This window comes from Gavia stellata, chromosome 4 (assembly GCF_030936135.1).
Source record: "Gavia stellata isolate bGavSte3 chromosome 4, bGavSte3.hap2, whole genome shotgun sequence".
Lineage (NCBI taxonomy): Eukaryota > Metazoa > Chordata > Aves > Gaviiformes > Gaviidae > Gavia > Gavia stellata.
In genome coordinates, this window is record NC_082597.1 from 62,582,385 (window position 1) to 62,596,226 (window position 13,842).

Here is a 13,842-nt window from a genome sequence, read left to right on the forward strand (position 1 = left end):
CACAGTTCTGTGGTTATGCAAATTAACGTTTTCCCAAGATACCAAAATCTTAATGTTTCTGCTGTGGAATTAACTATTTTGCAGAAGGCACTGCTGCAAATCAGAGGTGGCAAGAATGCTGCTTCACTCTATTGACTGTCTCCTATCTTTGCAATGACCTGGAAACCACTACCAACCATGTCAGAAGTTAGCTTGCTCCTTGGTATGCCAGGATTACATAGGTACTTGACCTTACTTTCCCAGAAATTGCAGACTTGGATCAGGATTCCTATATTTTTCATTACTGAAAGGAAAATGAGGTTTTCAAGTTTGGCAAATCCCAATAGCTACATAGTTGGCCTATACCAGGAGCAGTGTTGCCATGCCAATAGCATAATTAGTCCTGTTTGGAAAAAATCAAAGTTGGTAAGGACAAATGCAGATTCAAGCACGTTACAGAATGCTGTAGGTCTCAGATCACTTGGCAGGAATTTCAGTTATTTCCTCTCACAGATTTTCTTATTCCCCTCATCAAGGCGATTCATAGTAAAGCAAACTTACGAGCTGAGGAAAAAAAAACAGTTTTAGAGAAAATAAAAGGGACAAAGAAAAAAATATTTAACATGCCAAGAAAAGAGTGAGTTACTGAAAAAAGGAGCTTTTCAAGTTTGTTTGTGTTTTTGTATTTTTGCCTCAGGAAATTTGCTCAAACGATCCCTCGTCCTTTCTCTGTTCGGTACAATCCCTACACCCAGAGGATTGAAGTCTTGGACAATGCAAAGCAGCTGAAGAACTTAGCCGACACTATCAATAGTAAGGAACTACAGATTTGTTACCTTGAATTCCTCAAAACTTGGATCAGAAATAGCAACCACAAAGCAGATTTCATCTGGTTGCATTTAATGCTCTGAGCCTGACCAAGTTCAAGCAGCACACATCTCCTTTTTGGTGCAAAAATTGCTTCCTAATTCTAGCCAAGCTTCAAAACAGCATTTCCACTTGACTGTAGTTTGTTATATCTGAAATATCGAGTTTTAGTGGAGGTGCTAGGAAAGGCCAGAAGGCCTTGTGATGGATTCTGATGTGTGGCTCCAGCTGTTCTCAGTAAGGAAGAAAAGGAAAAGCTTGGCTTTAATCACATTTCCTTTTGCCATGCTAGCCTTTTTCCTGATACGTTTTCCCCCTAACATTGGCTTTCCTTCTAAAAGCCAGCATCTCTGATCCTGTGAGCCATCCTTGCATGGCTGATGAAGGCAAAGGACTGACTCTGCAAAACTTACTCCACTAAGACCCTAATAAATGTGTCCAATCCAGCACTTCTTTGTTCACTTTATGTTTTCAGGGAATGGATATAAAGGGTAAATGTATACAGGAGTGTTAGAAGTGGGCTAGCTGTAGGATTAACTGCTCTGATTCTTTCCTTTGCAGGTGAAATGGGGATCCTTTGCAATGCCCTCCAGAAGATAAAATGAAGATTCGCTCTAACTTGCTAATCACTGGCTACTGACTAGAAGCTGCCATGTGCAAATACCAGTCTTCATCTAGTCTCAGTCTATTATCTTCCTGTGTATTGCATGAATGCTTGTGTTATATATCTTAATTACGATAGATTAGCAGAGAAAAAAACACCTACAGGTGACCCTTGACTCTTTTGGCCTTCAGCCACTAATCCATTTTTTCTCACTAATGCAAAAAATCACTTAGTTCTGGGAATCTGAGGAAAGCCTTCATAGCTCTTGTGCCAAAATTTAGCAGAAGGAGGAGATCTCCACCATGCAGAGCTATAGTCTGCTGCAGCTGTGAGGTTGCATTATCACCCTGGGCCCAGAGACAGGATGGTAATGACTAACAGACTAATCCACCTTGCTTTCTCTCACAGTTATTCTCCCCTCAGTGCCTCACATTTATGCAAGGTTCCCATAGAGTCCCAAACTACACCTTTCAGGGGGTATACATATACTGCTTGTCCCTCTGTACCTCTACTTTTACACACAAGCACCTCTACCCTGAAATATATTTTTTTCCTAAAAATGTGATATTGCCATTGATCCAAAGCACAGATGCTAGTGGAAAAGACACCAAGTATGCTGCAGCTTCATTAACAAAGATTTATCACCGTGTATAAATATACTGTATTTGCACAAGCATCAATCCCCAAAAGGTTTGTGCAAGTCAAGAATGCTGTATGCTGTGATGTGTCATTGGTTTGCAGAGAGGAGTCCCTAAGCACGGTATTGAGATGGCCTATCCAGAGCATGGAGTCTGTGCCTCAATACAGTACCCTCAAAAAAGCCCCTTCAGAGAAAAGTTACCTAAAGGCAAGTCTGTGTAGCTTTTTGCAGTTGGATGTGAGGTCAATTTGTCAATACTTTGTGCAAGCAAGAAACCATGCAGATGTTTTAAAAAGGCATGAAGGCCTTATTAGTCCAGCCTCAGAGCTGTCCTGGCTGTAATGTTGTGTAACATTATGGATTCAGACCTGATTCAGGACCAGTCAGCTTGCAGAAAGGGGAGACCTCTCTTAACAGACATAGTCAGCTGCTCACTGTGGAAGGCTGACATGTGAAGGCTACCTTGTATTATGTGTGTCCTTCTCTGAGAGTGCTTTATTCAGCACTGATGCAAGGTGTCTCTTAACTTTCTGGACTCACAATCCAGGAGGTGGATACCAACACCTTGGAAATGGAGAAGAAGTGGTTCTTACAATGCAGCTGAAGACAGAGCCTTCCAACTCCTAACTCACTGTATTTGTGGCTAGAGTCCCCACCAAAGCTATGGAAGACCTGGGTTAGCTGTGTCCCAGTCTGAGGGCATTCAAACCCAAACATGGTATCTTTCAAGACAGGTCCTAAGTCATGACACTTTCTGGAGTCTCCTTCCTTCTCCCACTTGAGCTTTAATCTCCCTTTTTTGGTTAAATCAGTTTTATTCTTCCTGGAGTATAGCTTGACTGAGACAGCAAATGGAAGCAATGGTAAATCCAGCTTAACTCAATGGCTGAGCCATGGAGAGAGAAGAGCTTGGCTGTTCAGAAAGCTATTTCTGTATTTTATCCAATAACTTTCACTCAAAGCAGCTAAATGCCCTCCTGGACTGGTCCACATTGTGTAATGCCTCCCTGTAGCCCCCTAGTTGAAGGAGGAAGGAGATCAGCAATTGTACATTGGAACAGAATGGAGCAAAGCAAAGCAGAACAGTATTTACAGCTTAAAACAATTCTGCATCATGATACTAACATGATTCAGGAGTCACATTTCTGTTAGAAATCCAAAGATGGAGGGGGATTTGAAAGTCCACAAGTCTCATACATACTATGGTACTTATTGTATTTATAGTTTGAAAATCAATGGAGCTTTAATGTAAGCATCATCCTTTAGGAAGATAGAAAGTACAGCTGTTTCCATTATATTTATGGTGGGTAATAACATTAATCTAAGCATACCAGCTGGAAACCTTTTCAGTAGACATATACTTATGCAAAATGGTAACATTTTGGTGCTTTGAAGTAAGCTTTTTTATCTCTGTATCTTTTTTCTTCCTTTTTTTCTCATGACAATGTCTGTGTAGATCTTTCAGTCCTGCTTGACATGTGTTTTCAGTGTGAAAGTAGCCCATATTTTTCTCTCAATATAATAGGACCCATAAGGTAACTGTGTACCATGAAGAGACAATTTCATCTCAAGGGTCAAGTCTTTCAAACTAATCCTCAGGCAGCCTTCCAAGCTCCTCTGGTTCTGGCTGTTGTTATGATTGACAGCCACAATAAATCTATAGTGATACTGAGAACCCAGGATTCTTGCTTATCTTTTATGTGCAAGTGGAATGGTTAAAGAGTATTGATGCCACACGTCTGAGTCTGTGTCCCTTAATGCAGGTTTAAATGGGCAATAACTCCAGCCAAAGCAGCATACCATAGCTGTTCAGCAAGACTGGGAGATGAGAAAAAGTTAAATGTTCAGTATTTTAAAAGCAGAGGAAATATACTGAAAGTAGATTTTCTTGCAGAACAAACTAGCTTGTGCATATGTGCTTTAAATAGTACAAATAAGTTGCATTTTAAACAGTACTTCTTAATGGGTGATTTCTTATTTCCATGCTAAAGAAAATTAAAGCTGTGTAGCAAAATGGCCAGTTATCTGGCCAGTGTAACTCCTCTTTGTAAGGTAACCACACAGGTCAATTAGAATTAATTACCCAAGGAGAGGGAACGCCCATCTGAGCTGAATTCCAACTCAAAAAAGGCTGTCTTGCCCTGGTTGAGTATCACTCATCCAGACAAGATCATGAAACTGATATAAAAAAAAATAATCTCTTGGTGTGTGTAATTACCTAGAAATGTACAGCAAAGCCCTGATTGCTCTACCTTTGCACACTGTACATCTCTGTATGCTACTCTGACTAACCTATCTGAAGCTACTCTTTTAAGTAACCTTCCTTTCTTTGATCACACTATGATCACATTTTTTGATGTCCCCATCTCCAGCTCTATTTCAGGTGACCAAAGCAGCCTTCCCACGAGGCCCTCTTCCTTTGCACTGACCTTGGCCAAGGTCGGTGATGGTGATGGAGGGGGGAGATGTCAGCACAGGTTACACAGGGAGGTGGAGACCACCTCTGGGTGTCTTGATATGCCTAGATATGACAGCAGCCTTGGAGTAGGGATGCTTTATTCCCCAAAGGATGCAGAAATTGTTAAAAGAGGGATTAAGCACAAGAGGAACCCACCAGGAGTGCATTCTTTTAAAGCCTGTCTCTTCGCTGCTTCAAACCATTCTGGCAGTTGGCAGAGAAGACTTTTTTCGTGTTCAAATGTAACCATTTAAACTAATCTAAATAAACAGAAATATTAATGCCGCATCCATCACAAATAAATAGCACTGTGCTCATACAGGGTGGAGATATTCACAATGGGAACAGACCAAAAATGAGCAGGTTGTTTGTGGCGATCAGCCATGGCCTTTTAAAGCACCCACCCCAGGGCTGCACGAGAGGGGGTGAGTCTACTCTTGGGGTGGGAGATCCCCACATTCTGCAGGGAGAAGCTGCCTGTCCTCATGGGAAAGGATGACACGCTGTGCTCCAGCCCTTGCATAGCCCTTTAAACTGCAGCACCCAGCTTGAGACCTCTCCTCCTGTGCTCCTAGAGGTCCCCAAAAGTGCTGAAAGGAGGACTCTGGGATGTCTCAGCAGAGCTGACTTACATCATGACACCATGGGTGAGGCCTTCCAGGGCCTGCCCCAGGCATGGATTCAAGGTGGTATTGGAGTGTTCACTGGCTGGGCAGGGACATTTCACCAGCTGGAGAGCCAGGGCGCTCTGTGCTGGTTTTGCAGTGGGCTGCAAAGCTGTGCTGTAAGCTCTGCCTATGCTGCTTCAACTATCACACTGGCTGATGAGTCCAGTCTGGCTCTATAGAGAAACCTCAATTCATATGCAGAACGATGATTAGTGCTCTACAAACATACAGAGGTGGAACTCTGACACTAGAGCATAAAGACAGCCATAGGATCCTGATGTCCCTGCTCTGCCAGTATTTGTGACCAGTGCCTTAAACATGCATCTTGAGCCCTAGGGCTTTCACCTACACATCCACACATATCTGGAGTAGGAGACCTTGTGCCATTTGTTGTTTGTGCCATGCCTGTGGCCTGGATGTGGGGATACATGCAGCCACCCTTCATGCGAAAGGCCCAGGTTGGACTCAGATAGTCAGACTCAGCTCGACATGTTCTCCTGTGCCCAGTCTTGCCACCACTGCTGGGGGAACGTGGGAGTGGGGAGAGCCTTTTCCCCCCTTAAAACCCACTTCTTCTCCCTCCGCCCCATTCAGTTTGCAGCTGCAATTCAGCCGCCTCTGAAGCGCCCGCTTGCCCTTCCGGAGCCCCCTGGGATATAAGCCCGGCCAGGGGTAAGGGGCCCGGGACAGCCCGCGGAGCGGAGGGTGCGGCAGCCCGGAGCCGGGCCGAGTTCAGCACCGCGGACAGCGTCCTGCCCTGCCCTGCCCTGCCCGCGGGCGGTGCTGGGCCCGGCGGCGCCCTGGCCTGCACCCGGGCTGGGCACGGCCAAGGGGACACATCTTCCCGGGCTGGCACTCATCATGCCCTGCAAAGCCCGCAGTGCCTGCTGTCTGAATGGGCCGACGTTCCTCAGAACACTAAGACCTGCCTCCTGGGCATGGCGCTCCAAAATTCACCTTGGGTTTTCTGTCTCAGCCAAGCAATAGATGGGGAAATCAAAACCTTCTCAGTGCTCTGTCTTGGGCCAAGGGGAAACATGGTGCTGTCGCGGTCTCTGGAGAATAAAATTTGCTTGACTGTCTTTATCTTCCTTGGCCACAGAGGAGGTAAGAGCAATACAGCACTGGGGTGTGTGACCCAGCCAGGATCAGCTAAGGGGCACATCAGAAATGGCTCCATCTGCAAAGGGAGGACAGAGAGGTGGTCTTCTCTGTGGGCCTGCAAGATGACTTTCACAGGGGTTCCAGCACATTGCAACTTGGCGTATGAATGTATGGGTGCTCATACCCAGAAACATGTTTGCGGATGTCAAGGCATGCCATGCCCTGGCAGGAGCAGAGTTGAACCCCCCCCTTGAATTTGCCCTGCCAGCTGTGAGAAAGAAGTGACCCTGGGCTTTTTGAGAGTCTACTTCACTGGAGATAAAATCATGACAGAAACATGTTCCAACAGAAGAACTTAGCCTGGAGGCAGCACTCAGCTCTTGTAGCGTTAGGGTAGAACAGGTCAGACCCTGTGGGCAGGAAAAGGTCAGAAGTGGGCAATGAATTTTGGCTCTAGCTCAGGTCTCTCTAGCACTCCCACAATTGTGTCTGTGCAGAGGGGACACCACTTGGATTGGGCTAGGGTTTGGGGAAGAACCCCTTTGGTTCCCCGGGGTCAATGCAGAGAGGGCCCCAGCGAGGTAAGAGAGGGTGGGGAGGAAGGGCAATCTCAGACACTGTGCAGGGCAGTCCAGAATGGGAGATGTAAATGGGGCTCAGGCTAATTGCCTCTCCACAAAGGAGCTCATCTCCAGGGTTGAATGGCTTACAGACACCTTCAAACAGAGCAGGAGGGCCGTGCTTTGAAGTTACCAAGAGGAGGAGGGTTATGTTGGGCTCTTGTGCATATCCTACGCAGGCGGTTTCCCTTGATGTGTCTGGCATGGCCAACATAAATGTCCCTACACCTAACACAGTAGCAACCAGCTTGCTTTGCCACTGTCTGACGGCTCTGATCTCACCACCCACATATACGCACTGCATCTCCAGTCCCACCACATCCCCTAGCCATTGCTCTGGGAGAAGCACTCACACCTTCAGGCAGTTTCCACTCAACATCTGGCAATTGCAATCCACTTCCCTGTCTCCCAAGGAAGACTGACTTGGGGATCTCAGGCCGAAAGGAAGAGGCCAGCAGGGAGAAGGAGATGCATGCCATAGACTCATTGAACAGGCGAGGCAGCCTGGACTCCACCAGAGAGGATGGCAGAGCCACTCTCATCCTGAATTTCACCCTCTGCAATGTGAGGAAGATTGAGCTCTCTAAGGCAGCCAAAGTCTTTGAGGTACAGGCCTCACCATTCCCTTCCTCCACTGAGCCCTCTCTTCTGTCTCTATTGCTTTCACCTCTCCCACTTTGCATCTCCCCCTCTCTCACGCTTCTCCTGCTCCCTGCCTGAATTATGCCACCACCTGCCTTCCCCCTTTCTCCTTGTCCCTGTTTTGCTACAGCTGCTCAGAGAGGTTGGCTGGACTCTCCAGGTGAAGAAGGAGAGTGCTCTGGAGGGAGGGAGCAGCTGGATATAGTTATTTAGAAGAATCATCATTTTATGTAAGGGCTGTTTAGAGCAGATACCAATCTATTATTTCTTTCTAGCAGTTGTGGTGGCCAGCCACGACTGAACAACAGGCCAGCATTTCAAGCACTCAGATTGTGTGGATGTTAAAAGCCAATGAATTTTCTCTGCATATTTGGCAGGAGATACAGAGAATAAAAGAGCTGTAAGCCATATAGGCATTATATATTCTGGGCACTTGAAGTATCCCTACCAGGTGCTCACTCTCATCTGTGAAAATGAATTATTGAAAGTATTATATTAGTTACCTATTTTTAATCATTTGCAATTATTTAATGATTATGGTGTTATTATACATCAATAGATGTGCTTTCATTCTGCCAGGGTCTTAAGAGTTACCCAGCCACTCATTTGTTATTTCTGCTTAGACGAAATGCTACAATCAACAGTATCTCATCTTTCATCTCCATCTATCTCTACCTAATTCTACAGTGTTTAATCTTTAGCTCTGCCTGTATTTTAGCTCCTTCTAAACCGGGCGTTATTTGGCTTCATTGCTTAACATGCACTTCTTATGAAGACCTCTTTTAGTCACCTTTTAAAGATATTGTAGAAATATATCTAAACATACCTGGATTTTCAGTCTTTGGAGAAGCTTCATCACATGAACATCTGGCTCTTGCAGATGTTTGAAACTCAGATCCATCACTTCGAAACCAGACGAGCCAAAAAGGCCGAGAACTCTGCTGATGATCTTGACATTTTTGTTGAATGTGAAGTTCACAGTGCTGATGTTAATATCCTTATCACCTCCTTAAAGAGAGTAGCAGAGGATGTGAAAACTAGCAGAGAAGACAAAGGTAAGAAACCTATGCATCTGTTACTGCTGTTTTATTTCTTTTTGGAGTAACTTTTTTAGCATTAGCTTCATAATAGTAATTTAATTAGTCTGGAAAGCAGGTGAGCATACATGCATTTTTCTTCACTGCATGACTGTTTTCCCTGAATTAGTACCATTCCCATTGTTGTGAAAAATGAGGCATTTTGTCATAGTCAGTGGAAATAAGGTGAGAAAAGCATTCCAGCAAAAAGGGAGATGAGAAGGACGAAGCAGCAAAACAAGAAGCTGAGGAGAAACTGGGAACTCCCCAATGACAGGAAGACTGTGGGCTGAGATCTGAGAGCTGTGCAGAGAACTGACCGCTCCGAGGCAAACACAGACACTTGATGGGAATGCAGTGATAAGGCAGAGGGTCTGAATGTTTAATTTGCTTGTAGTGTATTGTGTTGGTTTTGTTAAAAGAAGCAGTAGCTGTCTGTGGTGTCCACTGCTGCCTGGCTCCAGTAGTATTGTCTGCAGGTAGATCGCTCTTTCACTGAAATGAGCTAAATTCAACCAGCTTGAAGAAGCTTCCAGAGTGCAAGAGGGAGAGAGGGTCAGCAGAAAGCCTGCAGGGCAGGCTGGGAGAACCAGGGAATGAGCTTTTTGCACAGAACAGACCCACTGCCAAATCTGGAGTAACAGAGCATTAGGCCACTTGAAAAGCTTTTTTGGAGGTTGTCCAGCTTCAAAGGTTGCACTTTAGGAACAGTATTTCGCCTAGCAAAGTGCTGCAAGTGGCTACTCCACTGCCTGTGCTATATTTGAGTCACCATCCCTACCAGTCATCAGGATGGAAAATGAGTTTGCCAGAGGTAGACTGGTATTTTTCCTGTTTACAGGCAGGTAGGGAATTGGTGAGTACAACAAGACGTTAGAGACCTTTAATACAATCCTGAGGATGCCAGAGGTGCCCCTGATAGATGAGAAGGCTGAGGGTCCCGCTCATAGGTTGAGTTCTCTGCATACAGAATTGCCATGAAGTTTCCCACCCTTGACAAGGCCAGGCAGAAATCCCCAGGGCCCTTTTAGCTAATACAGTCCTGTTTGGGCACCTTTGGGTGGTGCTTGAAATTTGCCTTCAGACTAGATGAGAGGCAGTCCGTGACAAGATGTTCTCAGGGACTGTGGGGATATCAAAAGGGTATCACTGTCATCAGGAAAATGGAGAGTCAAAGACAGTTTTGGAGCTGAAGAAACATTTCTTTAGGGCTTCCTTGGGAGTTGCGAGGTTTGTGCTTAGAAGTAGCGGTTAGTTTCAGGTGTGCTGGGATTGGGATCTACAATAAAAACAAGGGACTGTTAAAAGAGGGTGTGTTTATGGTTAAAGCAGAGGAATATTAGGGACACAATTTTCTTCACATTTTCCTTTTTCTTATGGTTTTGAATAGTTATCATAGAAGTAATCAGGCTTATTTTGGATGTAACGATACTAGAATTAACAGACTTGGCATGCAAAAGGCTAGAGTCTTTCTAAGTTAGCTCAGACTTACACACAGCACTCCTTAGTTTGTAAAGAGTCTTTCCTGTGTGTTTCAGACCCCAGAATTCAGTAGTGCCCTAAGCAGTTAATTTGATTTCAAGATGAAAGGGTGAGAGATTTGGTATTCGTGGCCCACAGAGACACCTTAGGTGTGGGCACCAGCAAGAACTGGGGATTTGGAGATTTTGGCCTTAAAGCTCTTAGTGTTTTTGGTCCTATTAAGGTGAATTCAGGGGTGCTAAAGTGTCACAGGACTTTCAGCTCACAGTTTGCCCCTAGGTCTAAGATTGGCTAGTGGCCCATTTTACTAGTCTATCTTATTGAAAGTGGCAGCATATCTTATTGAAAGAGGCTAGCTGCAGCTTCATTTTCAAGGGGGGGATTGCAGATGCCCGTGAGAGCATATTGCTAACTAGGAGATATCTAAGTTGTATAAACATGCTTACTGGTCAGCACTTATTTTACTGGGAAGATGCAAATATGTACGTTCTGGCTAGCCCTGTAACCTGAGGCTTCAGCTCCTGGATTAATCAATTTTTTTCCCACATGGACTTTTTATTCTTTTCTTCGGAGTCTTCAGGTGAGCCAGACAGGACTTCTCAGACAGTTTGCTGAAGGAAAGTGATAAGACAATGCCTTGCCTATAGTGGCTTTAACCCAAATTAATTTGGTACTCAGTTGAGAAAAGCAGTGGTTATCTCTGCTTCCATGAAGCAGAGACAGATGCAGCCAAACTGGCATCTGTCAGCATTATCCCTGTTTTACTGGCTGCATCCATTTCTGTGACCAGGCCAAGGTTTCTGCCATGGTCCTTCCTCCCCTCTCTTTAGCCTGTCTGCCCTCTCCCAGGACTCTGTAAAGGATAGGCAAGATGTGTATGGGGACATACACTGAAGGACTTATGATGACGTACAGGTTTTGAGGAGATATGGCCATAGGTGGCAGGACAGGTATCTTGCATGCAGAACCATTCATACAGCCAAAGACAAAGGCTCAGCAAAAAAATTCTGGGGTGATGTAAAACATCTGTCAAACTAGTATTTCTCCCTTCTTATCACAGAATTGGCCATAACTGCATGAAAGAAGTGGAATTTCCAAATATTGGTGTGTATTTGTAGCCTTGTACCTTTGTGAATTGGCTCTGCCTGGATATAATATAATAGGGCTAAAGCTAAGTTTGCCATTCAGTACAGAGATGCCTGGTCTCTTGTCAAGTTTGAGATTAAGGTGACCCCAAATGGACCATTCCTGAGCTGTGACACACTAAGTCTCATCACAGCGTCAGTCTGACCTCAGAAAGCAGTACCAACTTTGTCTTTTTTCAGCATTTTTTAAATTAATTGGTTATAAATTCTGGGACTTAAATTAAAATGAGCACAATTTATTTTTATTTTAGTCACCAGAAAAGGTCCGCACTTCAGGAAAAGGAAACTGTTTGGCAATTCAGCTAATGCTAGAATACTTTTGCTGAAAAAAAAAAAAAGAGCCAGAAGGAAAAAACTTGAAGCCAAGATACTTCTTGGCCTGTTTTGTTTCTAGAAGATTCATGTTTTCCTTTTAAAATGTTGTTTTCACTTTTAAAGGTATGAAAAGTTAAGACTGCTTTTTAAACATGATCAAAATATTCTCTTAAATCCAAAATGTAGAAATAAATTTGTTGTGCTGTGTCAAACAGAACATCTCATTTGGCCTAAAAGGAAATTATTTTGCCTTTAAAAATTGTTTCTACTAATTAAAACTGAGAGATTATCATTGCAAGTTAGCTTCAGATCATTTTTCATCCAGTCTGCCAGTTTGGTTGGCAAACTAATTCAACTACTGACATATGGTGACACGTAGATATGAATATTCTTAGATATTGATGAAAAGAAAGCTTGTAATCTTCAGCACAACTTTTATTTTCTGTATCTTTAAAAAATTATTTGATCCTATCTCATTTAACTCTCGCTGCTTTCTCTCCAGTGCCCTGGTTCCCCAGAAAAATCCAAGATCTGGACAAGTGTCACCATCTGATCACTAAGTATGATCCCAGTTTGGACCATGGTCACCCTGTAAGTTTGATGTTACTGTTATTTCATTTTTAAAAAAGAAACTCTCTGTAGGGAAACTTTTATAAGGAAAATTTCAGGAGTAAAGAAATACTCATGAAAGGACAGAAAAAAATGAAGGATCAGATAAAGGTTGATCTTCAGTGGACTTAAGGAATATAGAATGAATAACTTAATAATGAGAAAAGCTTATGGGTCCTGATTCATGAAGGTACATATGATTAATATCAGACATATGCTGAAGTAATTTCTATTCAACATATTCTTTAGCATGAGTTTACATTTCATTGTTTAGTTAAAAAAACCCCTCTTGTATATTATTTCACCCCTGATATCTTTGAAGTATGTCCACTTGATACTAGCTGGTCCACATAACAGTCAAGTTCCCCAGCCTTCTGCTTTTTGTGTTTTCTATGTTTTGACCTTTCAGATATTCCATATCTGCATTTTTAATTTTGCATATGCCAAGAATCTCATTCAAGTGCAGATGTACAGAGGATGGTAATGAGGACAAGCTGCAAAGAGCTAGTCACTAATAAATACCAGATCCTCAGATCCCACAGAGAGGAGTATTATGCTTAAACTTGCAAAAATTGCCTAGACAGAAAATAGGATAAATACATGGCAGCACTGATTAATGGATATAATACCTGAACTGAGAGTTAAACATGACTGCAGAAGCTCAGAAGGTCTAGTGATTTCAGTTGAGGTAAGCATCTAAAGTTTAAATAGGAAGCAAGTTGGAAAGATTATAATCCTAATTTACATCTGACTTTTCGCAAGGTCTTTGAAGCCAGGATTTTGGCAGTATTTATTGATACTACTCTGCAAAATATTGTTAGAATGTTTGTGACAGGCTTTCCCTTGGATTCAGGCAGTAGGTTTTGGTTATGAGTGGGCCACAAAAAGGGCTTTACTCATAACAGTTTTATGTGTGTACTCTTAGCGTTGCCATAAGCAGAAACTCTAAGAGAAGGAAGAGGAAAAATGCACTGTAGAGTCCTGCTCTAGTGATAATAGTAAGGTAAAGTACTGGGAACAAACAAACACTCATTTCTCATCAAAGTTTTCCAACTTTAGTACAGATGAGATATGAGTTAGGTATAGACAAATACGGGACTCCAAAGGGTCATTCGCTGATGACAAGGTAGGTCACAGAATTGTTGTGAAGTGCTCTGCCAAACATTACATAAAAGTGATGCATGAAAAGGAAGAAAAGCACAGACTTTGCACTGAAAATGCAAGGAAGATTTAGATGGATGTAAACAGAATCTACAAGCTTTTGTCATTCCCTTTTCTAAATGTCTGAATTCTATTTAGACCCTTTTATTAACCTACACAATGTTAATGTTGCTAGCTATGTACAGTTCTGTGTGATACAAAAAAACTTTCCAAGTATATCTTCTATTTTTGAGAATCACCTATTAAACTATAATGTTCTAAGAGATCTTCATATCCTCCTTAACCAGGATATCTTTCGTTCTTCCTCACATCTTTCTGATAGAAACAATCCAAGTATTTGTCATTTTCCTGAGCTATCTCTGAGGCTGTTTCTCATGAGATAAATTAATGCACTTTGGGAATTCTTTGAATTGGACTAACGTCCCCTCCTACTTTGCCAAATAGGAGGTATGAGCACTGAAGAGGACGAGAG

General features: G+C 43.1%; 2 protein-coding genes across 2 annotated transcripts in view; both read left to right on the forward strand.

The window, feature by feature from the left end:
• PAH (phenylalanine hydroxylase) overlaps positions 1-1,451 on the forward strand; it is a 39,807-nt gene extending 38,356 nt beyond the window's left edge. Inside the window, exons 12-13 of the mRNA XM_059816526.1 lie at positions 677-792; positions 1,408-1,451. Coding sequence (XP_059672509.1) covers positions 677-792; positions 1,408-1,451 — 160 coding nt within the window. The remainder of the gene's footprint in view (positions 1-676; positions 793-1,407) is intronic.
• Positions 1,452-5,617: 4,166 nt separating this feature from the next.
• Positions 5,618-13,842, forward strand: part of LOC104251003 (tyrosine 3-monooxygenase) — a 34,864-nt gene continuing 26,639 nt past the window's right edge. The window contains exons 1-5 of the mRNA XM_059816710.1: positions 5,618-5,674; positions 6,319-6,323; positions 7,354-7,546; positions 8,463-8,637; positions 12,103-12,191. Of these exons, the coding sequence (XP_059672693.1) occupies positions 5,618-5,674; positions 6,319-6,323; positions 7,354-7,546; positions 8,463-8,637; positions 12,103-12,191 (519 nt within the window). The remainder of the gene's footprint in view (positions 5,675-6,318; positions 6,324-7,353; positions 7,547-8,462; positions 8,638-12,102; positions 12,192-13,842) is intronic.